The 17,245-nt window shown below is 44.4% G+C and overlaps 1 protein-coding gene across 1 annotated transcript in view; it reads left to right on the top strand.

The window, feature by feature from the left end:
* The window catches only part of SPTBN5 (spectrin beta, non-erythrocytic 5), a 91,592-nt gene that overhangs the window by 10,745 nt on the left and 63,602 nt on the right, over positions 1-17,245 (top strand). The window contains exons 7-16 of the mRNA XM_044665113.1: positions 357-495; positions 1,753-1,985; positions 2,745-2,898; positions 5,212-5,412; positions 5,936-6,159; positions 8,614-8,616; positions 11,368-11,551; positions 12,365-12,517; positions 13,705-13,835; positions 16,103-16,345. Coding sequence (XP_044521048.1) covers positions 357-495; positions 1,753-1,985; positions 2,745-2,898; positions 5,212-5,412; positions 5,936-6,159; positions 8,614-8,616; positions 11,368-11,551; positions 12,365-12,517; positions 13,705-13,835; positions 16,103-16,345 — 1,665 coding nt within the window. The remainder of the gene's footprint in view (positions 1-356; positions 496-1,752; positions 1,986-2,744; positions 2,899-5,211; positions 5,413-5,935; positions 6,160-8,613; positions 8,617-11,367; positions 11,552-12,364; positions 12,518-13,704; positions 13,836-16,102; positions 16,346-17,245) is intronic.

The raw sequence follows: 17,245 nt of genomic DNA on the forward strand, positions 1-17,245 counted from the left end.
GGTCACACAGCTAGGAAGTGTCTGAGATCCAATTTGAACCCAAGTCCTCTCAACTCCAGACCCAGCATTCTATCTACTGTACCAGCTAGCTGCCCCTGGCCTTCACCTCTAATGCTCCAAATTCAAATCCTGGAATCCTCAATTTCTAGGTGAGGGCTTTCATCCAGGAACAGTTTTACCAACCCATTGCAAGGGGCACACAATCAGGGAGTAAAGTTCCTCTGACTTTGAGGTGTTCCTTCCCAGAGTTTGTGCTAGCCCCAGCAGACCATAGCAGGCCCCCTCCACTCTTTCACCTAGCTCTAGGTCCAGATGGCTTCCTCCTGTCCCCACATCTCTTCCTGTATCCTCTCCAGGCAGACGGAGATCTCTCAGCGCTGGGAACGGCTCTTAGGAGGACTTCAAGAAAGGAAGGAACATTTGGCAAGTTCTCAGGTGGCACTGGGGCTGCTTCAAGAAGTGGACGCTGCTACTGAAGAGCTGAAGGAAGTACAGGTTGTGTCCTAAGGTCCCAGCAATCCCCTTCAGGGAATCATTAGATCCTTGGAACTAATGAAACAAAACCCCATTAAACCCATAGTATCTTAATCACTCAATGAAAAGACAGAAAGCCCCAAGTTCAAAGCCTGCCTCAGACACTGTCCAACTGTGGAACCATGGACAAGTCACTTAACTTCACCATGCCTCAGCTTCATCATTGTAAAATGGGAATAACAATAAGACCTACCTTACAGGTTTGCTGTAAGGGTCAAATGAAATAATCTATGTATTTTGTGAGCCATAAAGTATGATACAGGGCGTCCCAAAAGCCTTAGAACAAAATACTATTTACAGGTTCCAAGGCAGAAGAGTGGTAAGGATTAGGCAATGGAGATTAAGTGACTTGCCCAGGGTCACACAGCTAGGAAGAATCTGAATCCAAATTTGAACCCAGGACCTTCCATCTCCATGCCTGGCTCTCAATCCACTGAGCTACCTAGCTGCTCCCTCTTAATATACTTTTAAGCTAAAAGAGTGTAAAACTAAATCTAAAATAATACTAATATCATTCTTCATTTGTTGTTCAATCACGACTGACTCTTCATGACCCCTTGGGGGGTTTCTTGGCAGAGCTATTGAGTGGTTTTCCATTTCTTTCTCCAGTCCATTTTACAGATGAGGAAACTGAGGCAAACAAGGTTAAATGCCCAGTCTTATAGCTAGTTTCTGAGGCCAGCTTTGAACTCCCAACTCCAGGCTCAGTACTCCATCCACTGTACCATCTAGCTGCCCCATACCAACTCCCAAATATTGATATAGCCCTTTAAGCTAATAAAGCTTTAAAAACATCAGTAGGGGTGGGAGGGGGGTAGCTGGGGGCTTAGTGGATTGGGAACCAGATCTGGAAATGGGAGGTCCTGGGTTCAAATCTGACCTCAGACACTTCCTAGCTATGTGACTTTGGGCAAGTCACTTAACCCTGTTGCCTAGCCCTTACCAATCTTCTGCCCTGGAACCAATATACCCTATTAATTCTAACAGGTAAGGTTTTAAAAAAAAGCTGTAAGACTTTTGAAACACCCTGGATGAGAATTCTCTATTGTTGTTGCTCCAACAAGCGTCCTGGGTATCACCCCAGGGAAGGCACTGGTCTAGGGCACTCACTGGTTCCCACTCCAGCAAGGGGTACATCACCTACCCAAAATGCTGACCCCCAGGGGGACTGGGAGCCCCTTGCCAGGCACTGCACTGACCATGGCTTTCTGGTCCCAGGTGCTGGCCAGCTCCCCGGCCTGTGGGCAGTCTCTGGCCGAGGTAGTGGAGCTGCTGCAGAAACACGAGCTGCTGGAAGCCCGTGTTTCTTCCCAGAGTGCCCTTGTGAGCCACCTTGTCCAAAGGACCGCACAGCTGAGCACCGTCACAGGCACCCCTCTGGATGGGCTGCAGATCCGAACCTGGGGCTTGTCGCAGGTCTACCAGAGCCTGATTTTACTCATTAGGGCCCGGTGAGGATGCCTTCTCCACCCTTCCCCTAACCCACCCTGGTACACTCTTGACCAACGTCAGAGCTCCTCATTTGTCAACTAAAGCTGGCCTGGCACTCTGAGGAGCACGCCAGCATTGGTGCCCTAAGCATGTCTCCCTCCACTTGCTCTGGTTCCCTGGGTACTTCCCTCCTTGTGTGCCTTTAACAAGACAGGCAGCTGGGTAGCATGGTGGATAGAGTGCTAGGCCTGGAGTTCGGAGGACCTGGGTTCCAATCTGGCCTCAGCTACTTTGTAGCTCTGTGACCCTGGGCAAGTCACTTAACCTCAAATGCCAACCCCTTTCTGCTCTTCTGTCTTAGAATTGATACTAAGACAGAAGGTAAGAATTTAAAAAATAAAACAAAACAAAAAACAAGCAAGGTAATCTTTCCAAGAATGGGGGAGACAACTCTGCCTGCCTATGATGCTCCTTTCTCTCTGTTGACAGTTAAATGGCACAGGGGCTGAGGCTCTAGACTTGGTGTCAAGAAGATCTGGGTTCAAATCTTGCCTCTAGCACTTCCCAGCTGTGTAACCCTGAGCAGGTCATTTAGTCTCTCCCTGACTCAGGGGACTCATTTTTAAAATGGGAAAATCATAGGACCTACCTCAAATGATATGTGAAGTGTGTTACAAACCTTGAAATGCTATATAAATGTGAGTTATTATTATTATGGTGCTTGTTGTGACTACTACTGCTACTCCTAAGCCCCCCCTGGACTCCTCTTTCTCTCCCAGGAGGGCCCTCCTGGACCAGGCCCTACAGCAGGCTCAGTTCCTAAATGGCTGTGAAGAAGAAGAATCTTGGCTCAGAGAGAAGAGACAACTCTCTCAGGTGGCTACCTTAGGCCGGGACCTGGGCCAGATCACAGCAGCTCTCTGGAAATATAAGGTGCTTGTCCTAGCCTCTTCCTGTGGCTCCCTGTCCTACCCCAATCTCCTCTCTTACTTCTTAATTACTTCTTAATCTCCTTCCCCTCTCTTCTCTCTGGTCTCTTTCCCTCTTTTGTACTTCTTTTCTTCCTACCTCAGTCTCTTTCCTGTGCTTTAGTCCCTCAGCTCTCACCCCACCATCTCCTGAAAGGCATAGGGGATAGAATAGTGGACTAGGAATTGGGAAGACCTGAGTCCAGAGTCTGTCTGAGGTACTTCTTGGTATCTCTGTGAGCCTGAGCAAGTTGCCTAAAAGCCCTGTGCCTCAGTTTCCCCATCTGTAAAATGAGGGTATTAGATAACAGACCCCTCACAAAGTTGTGAGGGTCAAATGAGCTAATATAGGCAATATGTAACCCCTGTTCCAAGGCCTGTTGGTGTGGGACTCTGCCCTTCATGTGGGAGATGTGGCCCCTTGGCAGGGCTGAGTCGGAGACAAGGAGAGAACTTGGGTTCTCGGCCAACTCTCTTGGAGACTCCTCAAACTTCAGGACTCTTCAAGAATTCAGCTAGGGAGCTTCTGGCTTCCATCTTGTAGAGAGAAAATGGAAGAGGGCCAATCTCATTTCAAGTTGCTGAAGGAAAAGACTCTGGCGGAGCTGGCAATCTCTATCATGTCCTTATTCCCAGCTCACTACCCAGAGCCTGAGAGACGTTTCCCCTTGGGTGAAACCAAAGACATTCTTTCTTAGATGAGCCATGGCTTTGATCCCAATGGAGAAGCATCTTCACTCTGTGTTGTCTGGGATATATTCTCCTATGTATACCTTCTTTGATTTTTGTTTTGTTATGATTTGGATTTGGAGAAATGGGTTTCTTTGCTCTTCACTATGTGTATTTATTTTTTCTTTCTTTTTTTTAAACCCTTACCTTCCGTCTTGGAGTCAATACTGTGTAGTGGCTCCAAGGCAGAAGAGTGCTAAGGGTAGGCAATGGGGGTCAAGTGACTTGCCCAGGGTCACATAGCTGGGAAGTGTCTGAGGCCAGATTTGAACCTAGGATCTCCTGTCTCTAGGCCTGGCTCTCAATCCACTGAGCTACCCAGCTGCCCCCACTATGTGTATTTATTGCAGAACTGGTATTTGATGGGAAAGAGGTCAAGTCCTGGATACAGAACTTGGGGTCTTCTTTCCCCACAATAGTGACAGAGCTTTGGGAAGTTAGGTGACACAGTGGATAGAGCTCTGGGATTGGAATCAGGAAGGCTCATCTTCAAGAGTTTTCAAATTTGGTTTCAGACACTAGCTGTATGACCCTAGAGAAGTCATTTAATCCTGTTTGCCTCAGTTTCCTTATCTGCAAAATGAGCTAGAGAAGGAAATGGCAAACCACTCCAGTATCTTTACCAAGAAAGACCCCATAATGGGGTCACAAAGAGTTGGACATGATTGAAGACAACTAAACAACAACTACTATGAAAAGCTAGATTAAACCCCATCATAGCTCCTAAAATAGCAGTATTTAGGGAGCAGATATAATTCTAGTCGGGTACTCCCACTCTCTGAGGACAGCAGATTGGTAGCTTCTAGGCCCAATCTCCTGTTCCTCCTCCAGCAGGAATGAAAGTCTTCCTTAGAGAAGGTATAGGGAGAAGAGGCTAGAGATTATCTCTTCTGCCTCCCTTTAGTCATACATTGACAGCCTTCCCTATACAAGTAATAAACCTTAAGTTCTTATGTGGATATGAATTGTTATTAGTACTAGTTATCATATGTTGAGTCTTTTCAGTTGTGTCCAACTCTTTGTGTCTCCATTTGGGGGCTTCTTGACAAAAGATACTGAAGTGGTTTTGCCATTTCCTTTTCTAGCTCATTTTACAGATGAGGAATCAGAGGCAGGCAGGGTTAAGTGACTTGCCTAGGGTCACACTGTGAGTGTTTTTGAGACTGGTTTTGAATTCTGTTCTTCCTGACTCCAGACCTGGTGCTTTATTCATTGTACCACCTAGATGCCTCTAGTCATTATTATTATTATTATTATTATTATTATTATTATTATAGCTAGAATTTCTATATTTATATAATGCTTTAAAGTTTGCAAAGTGTTATGCATACATTATCTCATTTGCTCTTCACACTAACCCTGTGAGGTTGATGCTCTCATTATTTCCATTTTACAGATGAGTGGTTGAGTACTAGATATTCTAAACATTGTTAGAATCATGATTGGTATGTTTCCCCTACCTCTCCATGCCCTCATTTCTTCTCCTCAACCCATGCCCCCACTACATGACCTGATTCTCCCTTCTTGTTTGTCTTTTCTACTTGGTCAGGCCCTGGAGACTGAAATCCACTCCCATCAAGCAGTGTGCATGGAAATCACTAGGAAGGCAAGAGAGCTGAACCCCCAGTGGCACCCAGGCCAGCCAGACCCACAGGAGCGGGCAGAGGCTATCCACAGCCAGTGGCAGCACCTCCGGGACACCATGGCAAAGCTCCTGGCCCGTCTCCAGGCTGCCCTGTTCATCAAGCAGGTACAGACTTTGGAGAAAGGTTGGGAAAGGTGGGTACTATGGATCTGAGGTCCCAAGACTGGAAAGAGAGACTAGGGAATAACATGGAGCCTATACTGCAAGGTCTGGTGAAAGAACGCCCCGCCTTTCCTCTCCTTCCCCAATCCAAGTTGTAACTAGGAATTCTTGTGCCAGGGGAAACTAATTTGGAGCGGAGTTATTAGAGAAGGGTCAACCTCAAGTGCAATCCAGGAGAAGGGGTAGTCAGCCCCCAGAGAAGCCATTCTGTAGTGTGGCCAATAGTGCTTGACCTCACGATTCCAGGGAGGAGCCATAGAGGTGAAAGAAGGCAGACCTTAGGAAAAAGGTCACCATTGCAAAAGAATCCTGGGGCTGCCATCCCCACACAAGGCAAAAGAGTAAATGCAGGTGGGTTGCCCTGAATGGGCTGGAAAGGATCATCCCATGGTAAGGGAGGACTTCTTTCACATTTTTGGCCTGAAGCAAATCTCTTCCTTTTTCTTCTGGGTTCCCACCACCCTAGTATTTTGCAGATGTGAGTGAGGTGCAGTCTTGGCTGCAGGAGCAGCAGTCCTTGTTGGCCAATGAGGACTATGGAAAGGATGAGGCCGGTGTGTCCGTCCTGCTCCAGCGTCACCAGAGACTAGAGCGAGAAATGTGGGCCTGTGGGCTGGAACTGAGGAGGCTAGAGGAGCAAGCCCAGACTGCTGCCACTCAAGCCCCACTTCTGGTAATAAATTTGGCATTGTTGATATGGGAATAAAGAATATGGGATGGAACAGATCAAGGGCTGGATTCCCACTCCTCAAGCCCAAGGAGGACTGGGAAGTTATTTCAGGGATACAGACCATTCACAATGGAGCAGCCTAATAGAAAGGAATGAAAACTGGATTTGGAGTCAAGGTCCTAGGATCAAAGTCCAGCCCAACTACTGATTCCCTTTGTGAGACCTCCCTCTCTAGACTTCAGTTTCTCCATCCATAAAATGATGGGGTTGGACTAGATCATCTCTAAAGTCATTTTTAAAATCAAATTTTGAAATTTGAAATCAATAATTTTGAAATAAATAATCTTTTGATTCCAGGAATAATCAAAGCATGATACCTTTATCAATCTTCTTCCACCCCAGGAAGACTTGAGTTCAGATTCCACCAGAGACCCACTACCTGTGTAACAGTCACCTAACCTCCATCTGCCTTACTTTCACTTGTAAAATGAAGGTTACAGAAAACGCATCTATCTCTCAAAGTAAAGGGTTCACAAGATAAATGAGAGCATGTAAACTTTAAAGTGCTATCTATGTGCATGTGGGTTATTAGTAGTTATTAATTCTTTTCTCTCACAACTTATAGAGCACTGAATTTAGACTCGAGAAAACCTAGGGTTCCCATCCATCCTAGGCTCATCCTTCTCATTAGTAAAATGAGGGAGTTGGACTCAGTGACCTCAAAAGTCCCTCCAAGCTCTAAATCTCTGCTTCTATGACCTTTGAATTCACTATTCTTGATGGTCTAACTTACTTCCTTTTGAGGTCTAGACTGAGCCTTCTCTTTTATTTGTTTGTTTGTTTGTTTGTTTGTTTATTATACTTACCTTCTGTCTTAGGAGTAGGTAATTAAGGTTAAGTGACTTGCCTAGGATCACAAAGCTAGGAATTGTGTGAGACCAGATTTTTATCTCTAGAAGATGAGTCTTCCTAGCTCCATCCCAGCACTCTATCCACTATGTCACCCAGTTGCCCATGTGTAACCCTTATTTCTCCCAAAAGATCTATAAGTTCCTTATGGACCAGTACTATACTTTATGCTCAAAATCATAATGAGGGATTCTTGACCAAATTGCATTAGACGTGAGGGGGAGATTGTCCTCGGTGGTGGGCAACAAAGAGGTCCACTTCTCAATTCCTGAACATTTGGTCCATGATTCCTTTGGGATCCCCTAGGAGAGGGACACCAAAGTAATAGGGTCACACTTGTCCTATTGTCCAGGACCAATGGATCTATTGGTTGAGGAGCACTGAGGGTCAGGAGAGAATTTCTAAGCAAAGTAAGAGGAGAAAGTGTATGCCCTTCCCCAGCAGATGCCAGCACCTTGGGTTAAAGCCCAGTTCTCTCCACTCTGCTTACATGTTTAGTGTATTATCCCCAAAGTGCTCAAAATCTTGCTAGATACTGAGCTTGCACAATATAACAGAACTGAAGATTTAAAGCTGCAAAAGGACCTTAGAGGAGGGGGGAAGCTACTTGACTCAGTGGATTGAGAGCCAGATATAGAGACAGGGAGGTCTTGGGTTCAAATCTGGCCTTAGACACCTCCTAGCTATGTGACCCTAGGAAAGTCTCTTAAACCCCATTACTTAGCCCTTACCACTCTTGCCTTGGAACTAATGCTTAGTAGTGATTCCAAGATGGAAGTTAAGGGTTGTTTTTTTAAGGGACCTTAGAGATTATTTTGTCCAAGCCCCTTTATCTTACAGAGGAGAAAACTGAGGCTTAAACAAGTTAAACGATTTGTCCAGGACCCCTCAGCTTATATTAGAGGTAGAATATGAACCTAAGTCTTCCTGACTCCCAGTGTAAGACTCTATCCACTATTCCCATGATGGCAGACCTATGGCATGCATGCCAGAGGGGGCACTCAGAGCCCTCTCTGTGGGTGGGTGTGTCATGACCCCAGCACAGAGGTCACCAGAGTTCATTACTAGAAAACCAGAGGGATGAGGGGCCGAGTTTCTCCTCTCCCTCTCTCCACAGATGCCTGAGGACATTTCCCATATCATCCGCCTCTCTAAAAGGTTTGCCATCACTGTATTATGCCAACTAGCTGCTCTGAGGGTTGTTGTTATTATTGTTGTTGTTGTTGTTTTTCTTTACTACTTATAGTCTATAGCCCCTTGCCTCTTCAGCTCCTCACTTTGTTCTAGAATTTCTCTATCACCAATCTCCTGGGTAAGGGAAGAAGAGACAGAGATTGAAACAGAGAGACAGAGACAGAGACAGACAGAGACAGAGACAGACAGAGACAGAGAGGCACACAGACACAAAGGCAGAGACACAGACATAGACAAGACAGAGAGACAGACAGAAGACAGAGACAGACAGAGAAAGCTCTCCATAGGCTTCAGCCCAGGAGATGGTGAAGGACAAGAACTCTCTTTGGAGCTCTGATCAGAGCTGCCCCACTTCCAGGTGGAGAGCCAAGAAGGTTGGCGTCAGGTGGATGAGGATGGAGTGAACAAGTCTCAGGGCTGGGCACAGAACTCAGCAATGGCTGGCTATCAGCAGAGCCATCAGCTCCAAGGCCCCCGAGTCCGGATGCGTTTCACATACAGAGGTACCATGGGCTCCTTCCCTATCTGGACAGAAAAACAGCTTCTGCTTTAACCCCTCTGCCTGAGGCCCACATGTCTCTGCTGCCTCTGGAGCTTGGAGGAGATCTGAGAGTGGGAGATTATTGCACTTGGGATTCTAAAAAAGCATGATGTTTCCCCTATCTCTAATGAAAGAGATAACCCATCTCTCATACCACCTCAGAGCAAAAACCTGACTGGGAGGTTTCCCCCATCCTTAGAAATGTTTATCCCCAACTTCCTTCCAAACAACTCAAGCACCATCTCTCATGGAGGCCTATCCATGCTCCATTCCCCACTGTCAGTTACTATCAATCAATGAATAAACATTGATTAAGTGGATGGAGCACCAGGCCTGGAGACAGGAAGCCCTGGGTTCAAATCTGGCCTCAGACACTTCCTAGCTGTGTGACCCTGGGCAAATCACTTAAGCCCCATTGCCTAGTTCTTACTGCTCTTCTGCTTTGGAATCAATATGCCATATTGATTCTAAGAAGATAAGGGTTTTTTTAAAGTAAAAATAAAATAAACATTGATTAAGCACCTTCTATGTATCAAGCATTGTGGTTAGGATTAGGGGTACTCTTTCCCCAACTCGAATCACTTAGTATTTATTTTACACATTTTATGTGCACTTGTTTTTCTGATAGAATATAAGGCCCCTGAGGGCAGTGAATATGTCATTTATATCTTTATATCCCCATTACTAAGCCAGATTATGGCACATAGTAGAGGCTTAATGCATTCTTGTTGTTTGGTTAATTAATATCCACTTGTGTCCCTCTACACCAGTTCCTCAAGAATAGTGTGAGCCCTGGGAAAAGGGAGCCTGACTCCTTAACTAGGAGAGACTGTGATCTCCAGGACAAGGGCCATGTGCAACACTCATGTTAGGGATGCTCACTTCAGCACCCAGTACTCTGTTGGAGACATAAAAGGAGATATCGATTTCTAGACATGGCCAAAGATGAAATTTGCTTGCTTGACTGAGTATTTTTTTTTCTTTTTGGTAAATAAATACTTATAGATTATTTCGCTGACTAAAAAGAGGAACTACTGACTCTCTGCTTTCCCTTTCCTTCCACCTCATGCCATACTCAGAACATTTCTCTCTCCAGGGGAGAACTTCACCTGGACACGGGGACACATCCTGGAGTTGATTGCCAAAACAAGTCCTTCTACTTGGAAGCTGAAGGACCCAGAAGGATGCCAGGCAGAGGTGCCAATAAGCTACATTACAGAGCTTGAGCCTTCCCAGGTACTCCTTCTGAACCTCATTCTGTGCACAAATACCCATGATCACATCAAGCAAATTCCCTCTTTGGTCATGTCTAGAAATGGGTTTCTCATAGAAGGAAGCACTGGTAGTGACCTACGTGTGCCACAAGATTGTGGCAAAGAGATCACTGTATCCAGTGTTTGAGGCTTTGCCTTTTTGTTTGGGAATCACCTCTCTTCTCCCTTGATGACCTCTCCAGCTGTTTGGGGGCCCCTGGAGCAGTGGACATGTCTTCAATTGTTTGTAAGGGGAGCCTTTGAAACTGCCATTTTGTTCCACCTCATACCCAGTAGATGAATTGACATCAGCATTATGGGCCTTGAAGGTAGCTGTGGTGTAACTGGGGCACCTAGGGGTAAGGGTGAGAGGACCATGAAGGTGTGATGGAAGTGGAAACTGGAAGCTACCTGCTGAATACTCCCACAGTGCTTCTTTGAGGTTCCCATGTGGAAGAGAAATTTTTTCATTCTCTTGCTTCAAATTTGGAGGGTTTGGTGCTGATATACTTAGAAGGATGATTGTAAGCATTTTCCCCTTTAATGTGTGTTTTTGTATCTATAAACATTTGAATAAATTACCGTGGTATGAGAAAGCAGAAAAAAAAGAATAAGGTTGCATTTTTGTTTCGTTTTGCTTTTTTGAAATCGGGCTTCCTTTTCTGGCCCAGACTTAAAGTGTAGGGGCCACCCATGGGCTCTGTCCAATTGTGATTGGCACCAGGGCTTTGACCTGCTTTGCTCTTGGGGGTCACTCCCAGAACTCCAGATACTGGGGAGGCTGAGGCTGGAGGATCACTGGAGCTCAGAATTCTGAGCTGCAACAGGGCTAAAACCCGATCTGGTCAGTCTGCTCTAAGCCTGGCACCAATATGGTGAACCCACAAGAGCAGGGCCATTGGACTGGCTTCCTCAGAACGTGCCAGTCAGCAGTGGGGCTGGTTCCATGAGTACCTCTGCACTTCTAGTTTGGCCCAGATAAGGAGGGCTAGTCTCAATAAAACAAATCAAAAAACCCAACCCATCCTCATTCTGAGAGACATCCATTTCTAGGCAAGGCCAAAGAGGGAATCTGTTTACTTGACTATGAGTATTTGTTTTCTCTTTTCAGTTTGTTCTCTTGAGGGGTTGGGGAGTGAGGAGGATTAAGGTGTGTGTGGGGAGTGGGGCGAGGTGCGGATAAAGACTTGTTAAATGAAAACAAATATTCGTGATTGAACAACAGCAAATCTATCTACTATAACGTACAGGATCACAAAACTTCATCCTTCTGAGAAAGCCCGTCAGTGGTCACATTAAACACTGTTTTTACAGGTGGCATTACTAATGAGCCCTTTATGCGAAAGATCAAGGAACCAGGGAACCAGGCAGAGATCCTCATGGCGATCTGTCCGCTGGGATACTCAGGAGATCACCAGCCCGCTGGAGCCAGATCTGCATTTTGACCCTGAAACAATCCACAAGACCCAAGGCCAACTGAACCAGGAATATCAGGGTCTACAGGCCCTGGCACAGGTACTCAGCTTATGTCTTTGGAAAGTGCCACCTCTAGAACAGCACTTCTCAGAGTGTGAGCCCCTAAGACAATTTCTGAAGGTCTACAAGATCACATTTATTTTCACAATAATGCTAAAATATTTTAGTTTCTAACACAGCAAATGCCGATAGATTATACCCCACATAAACAAAAATCTCTAAAGAACTTGATAATTTTGAATTTTTTTATTTTCTAACTTATTATTTCTTTTTGATATTCTTTTTTAGAGGTTTAAGTTCCAAATTCTCTTTCCCCTTCCTGTCGCTCTCCCACCTACTGAGAAGACAAGTAAAATATCAGTTTTGCATGTGAAATAATGTAAAACATATTTGCATATTAGCCATGTTGCAAAAAAAGCAAGAAAAATAGAGAAAATTGTACTTCAATGTACATTCAAAGTTCATCAAGAACTCAATAATTTTTAAGACCCAGAGAAAGAGATCCCAAACTTTGATCACTGCTGATCGATGGCCAAGGCCAAGCTAAACTGCTCTATGACATCACTCATTCTACCCTTCATTTTTCATTGTCCATAACCCTTAGACCATCTAGTTCTCTGCAGATGAGGCCAAAAAAGCATGGCATTCTGGGAAAGAGACCAGGGTCTTGAACCATCAGACTTGGAGACTCAAGGAAGATAGGACTGAGGACCTGCGAAACTGCTGATTTCTCCCATCTGACCTCATCTCAGCAGCATGGAGGGATCTGTGACAGGGGACACTGCTCTGCCTTCTCTGTGGTTTCAGGCTTCTGGCTTCATTCAGAGGCACCCTGAGTCTTTTTGTCTTTAGCATCGCAGGAGACGGCTAGAAGAAATGTCCACCCTATTCTGCTTCTATGACTCCTGTGGAGAACTCCAGTCCTGGCTAGAGGACCAGACAGTGTTGTTCCAGACTCTGAAGCCCCAGCCTGAGAATGTGGAGGCTGACAAGCATAAATTTGAGGTAAGGCCATAGTCATGCTAGTAAATGCTCTCTATTAAAAAAAAAACAACAACAACAAACTCAGGACACACTTTCAAATTTAGTCTGCATTATTAGCATATTCTCAGTCACTTTCTTTAGTTTAGAATTAGATTAAAGGTGTCAGGCTCAAAGCCAGTTAACCTCAAGCAACTAGCAAAACTCAAGTGCAAAGGAACCAGTTAAAAATGTAATTGGGAAGTGTTTAACAAAATAAATAAAAATACAATACAGGGGACAGCTAGCTCTGTGGATAAAGAGCCAGGCCTAGAGATGGGAAGTCTTGGATTCAAATCTAGCCTTAGACACTTCCTAGCTATGCGATCCTGGGGACGTTAATTCCCATTGCCTAGCCCTTACACTTTTCTGCCTTAGAATTAATACACACTATTGACTGTAAGATGGAAGGTAAGAGTTTTTTTTAAAATACCATACAACATAAATAATGTTCATTTGTGGTTTTTTAAATCACTATGAGGTCTGCAGAGCTCTCTTTCTGCTTGAATTTGATACCACCAGTCTAGATGTTCAACAAGAAAATAAATCAAGCCCTGATTTTTAGCATCTGCCCATTTCCAAAATATAAATGCTCGCATTAAAAATTTACCAATGACCAGGAGTCAGGAGGACTTGAGTTCAAATTTTGCTTTGAACACTTCTAGCTATGTGACCCTAGACAACTAAGACAGAAAGGGGAGAGAGAGAGACAGAGACAGAGACAGACAGAGAGACAGAGAGACAGAGAGTGCTACCCAGGAATGAAGGGTCTTTATTCCCATAATATTCCCAACTGCAGACATAACTGTCATGGAAATGGTGATTTCACACGTAGGGATTTCATTCACCAAGTTGTCTATATGATCCTGGGCAAGTCACTTACCCTGGTTTGCCTCCATTTCCTCATCAGTAAAATGAGCTAGAGAATGAAATGGCAAACCATTCCAAAAATTTTGCCAAGAAAACCCCAAATAGGGTCACAAAGAGTCAGACACACCTGAAAAACAACTCACCTAAGAACTAAAGTATCACCATGGTGAAACAGCACGGAATGAAGAAATTCTCCTTATTTTCCAGGACTAGGAACTAGGGGTTGTAGGGGTGAAAATGAGGAAGAATAACCCATTCAGAACAACCCTTCTCTCCCTACCCTTTACTCTCCCCTCACTCAGAATTTCCTCATTGCTCTGGCTGTGGGGAAAGGCCACTTGGCAGAGATCAGCACTTCAGCAGAAAAATTGAGGCAGAAAAATCCTGATCACGCAGCCAGGATCCAGCAGTGGCAACAGGAACTCAGCCAGAGGTGAGACAGGAGTGGGAGTTCAAAGTGAGAAGGAAAAAAAAAAAAACAAAGTGTTTCTGGTACTTGTTCACTTAGACCTCTGGAGTGGAATCAAAAGACTTGAAATTGAAGAGCAAAACTATATAATTTTATTTTTTAAATTTTATTATTATTTTTTTATTCATCCTCTCCTTTCCCTCCCCACACTATAGAAAGTATCATTTGGCACAATATATAGATTATGTCTTTCTTGTTTCCACTTCTCAGTTCATTCTCTGGAGGTGGACCTTCATAAGTTATCCTTCAGATATTAATTCTTTAGCTGTATTTCATATTCTCTTGGTTCTACTCATTTCACTTCATTATCTCATGTAGTTATTTTCAAGTTTAAAAAAAATTAATCTGCTAATCATTTCATTTAGCCCAGTAGTATTCCATCACAATCATATACCACAATTTATTCAGCCATTGATGGCCATCCCCTCAATTTCCAGTTCTTTGACATCACAAAGAGAGCTGCTTGAAATATTTTGGAACATATGGGTTCTTTTCCTTTTTCCCTGATCTCCTTGAGAAATACAGCAATGGCATTGCTGAGTCTCTGTTTTATAGCTCTCTGGTATAATTCCAAATTATTTTCCAAAATGGTTGGATCCACAGCTCTACCAACAGTGTATTTATTAGTGTCCTCACTTTTCTACTTTGAAACTATATAACTTTTAATTTCCAAGCTTGAAAATGGATGAGAGAAGAGAAAAGGCATCCTCTTTCTTTCATGAGTGTGGAATGTTGCATATGCTGCCGGATGAGGTCTGTGTTAGATTAGTGTGTTGGTTGGTTTTGCCAAATTTTTTTTGTTTAACACTTTGTTATATGAGGGAATGTTCGCTGGTAGAGGATGTGAGGAGGAACATATTTGGAAAACAAGGGACATTTTGAACTGCTCAGCCATTCTGGAGGGCAATTTGGAACTATGCCCAAAGGGCTATAAAACTGTTCATACCCTTTGATCTGGTAATACCACTACTGTGTCTGTATTCCAAAGAGATAATAAAAAATGAGGAAAGATCTATTTGTACAAAAATATTTATAGCTGCTCTTTATTTAGTGGCAAAGAATTGGAAATTATGGGGATGTCCATCAATTGGGGAATGATTGAATGAGTTATGGTACATGTTGGTGATGGAATACAACTGTGCTATAAGAAATGATGAGCAAGATGATTTCAGAAAAAGCTGAGAAGATGTGCAGGAACTGATGCAGAACTAGGAAACACTGTACACAATAACAGCAGTATTGGATGATGATTATATGTGAAAACCTGGTTATTCTCAGCAACGCACTGATCTGGGACAATTCTGAAAGACTTATGATGGGGAATGCTATCCACCTCTAGAGAGAGAACTGTTGTAGTTGTCTTCCACATCATTGTATTTATGGTTTTATTTGGGGGTTCTGGTTATGTATGAGTTTGCTCTTACAACAATGTCCAATAAGGAAGGGTGTTTTGCATGAAAAAGAAAGTAAAAAAAATTAAAAAAAATAAAACAAGGGGCATTGATGAAACAGAGAGAAAGAAGATAAAACTAATCAACAAGTATTTCCCCCCTTTTTTAAAAACCCTTACCTTGTCTTAGAATTGATACTAAATGGGGGGGGGGGGTGAAATAGGTGGCTCAGTGAATTGAAAGCCAGGCCTAGAGATGGGAGGTCCTGGATACAAATGTGGCCTCAAACTCTTCTGCCTTGAAATAACAATACCCAGTATTGATACCAACACACAGTATTGATTCTAAGTTGGAAGATGAAGGGTTTAAAAAATAATAATAATTGATCCGAAGTATCTGTTCCAAGCCACAAGAGAGGGCAGATGGGGTTAAATGACTTGCCCAGAGTCACATAACTAGGAAAGGTCTGAGACTAGATTTGGACCCAGGACCTCCTGGTCTCCAAGCCTGGTGGTGCTCTAACATTGAGCCACCTATTTGCCCCCAAACAAGTCTTTTTCAAGTGCCTACTGTATGCCAAGCACTGATGCTGGGGAAACAAAGTCAAAAAATGAAACCATCTCAAGGAACTTAAGAGAGGAAATCTATGACTGAGACAGTATGCAAGGGTATCTGGTCTGAGGAAGACCAATGGGAGGCTGGGGCAAAGGATAGCCAGGTTAGACTTGAGTTGGGGAGAAGGTCAGCCTGGAATCCTCTGGTGAATGGGGCCTGTCCAGGAGGCAAGGGAGGACAAGATGTCTCATTAAAGCTGAGCCGCAGGTTATGTTCTCTGGATAGATGGGAGCAGCTGGAGGCCCTGAAGGAGGAGAAGGGATCCCATCTGGCAAGCATGGCGGACGTGCACAGCTTCCTGCAGGAGTGTGGACCCACCCAGACCCAGCTTCAGGATATGGTGGTGAAGCTAGAGTCTATGATGCCAGCGGCCTCAGTGGGCAGCAGTCACCATTCCCTGCAGTCAACCCTGCATGAGATCTTGGTGCTGGAGCGCAAAATCTGCTATCTCATCAGTGTGGTGACCAAGTAGGATCTGGGCTCAAGAGGGTTCTAGAGGAGGCACAAATAGTAGTGGGTGTATTGAGAAGGAGAGGAGGAGACTGGTGTAGTGGGCAGAGGGTCAGCCAGTCATATGGTCAGGCAGGCCTGGGTTCTGGTCATGCCTCTCAAACACATTATCTCCATATAACCTCAAAACAAGTCATTCAAACTCTCAGGCAATTTGCTAAGACTACAAATTACAGGTGAATAATTCACTCAGCAATTAGAAATTTCCCCATCCATAAAAATACCAAGTCTAGCCAAAAGTAAGATATATTTATAGTAAGGCATCCTAGTATAGTAGATAGAGTACCGCACTAAATCAGAAAGAGTTGGATTCAGATCCTGCCTTTGACACATAACCAGCTGTGTGAATCTGGGCATTTACCTTCTCACTGCCCCCCACCCCCACCCCCAGAGAGCTCTCTAGGATCATAGAGTGGGAAGCGCTAGATGGAAACTCCACATTGGAAGAATCAGTACACCAATGAAATCACAGGATCAGCTTTTTTTTTTTTTTTTTTTTTTTTTTAAGACAAAAGTAGAGATGGGGGCAGAGGTGGGGAAAGGGTTGAGAAAGATGGATGAGAAGTGGAAAGTTGCAAGACTTACAGGGAACTTTTGTTGTCTCGGCCTCCAAGCCTAATGAGGCATCCTGGGGGAGGGGGTGGCAGAGATGGTAAAAGGAGAAAAAGAGAAGGGAGGGGTGTAAGGAAAGACATGGATAGGGGAAGGGAAGAGAGGGAGAAGGAAAGGGGAAGAGGGAGAGAAGAGGGATGAGAAACAGAGCAAGGGAAAGGGGGGATGGGAGACAGAAAGAGGGAGATAGAGCTGGAGGGGGAGGGAGAGAGAGAAAGAGGTGGGAAAGAGAGGAGGGAGAAGGAG

This window comes from Gracilinanus agilis, chromosome 2 (assembly GCF_016433145.1).
Source record: "Gracilinanus agilis isolate LMUSP501 chromosome 2, AgileGrace, whole genome shotgun sequence".
NCBI lineage: Eukaryota > Metazoa > Chordata > Mammalia > Didelphimorphia > Didelphidae > Gracilinanus > Gracilinanus agilis.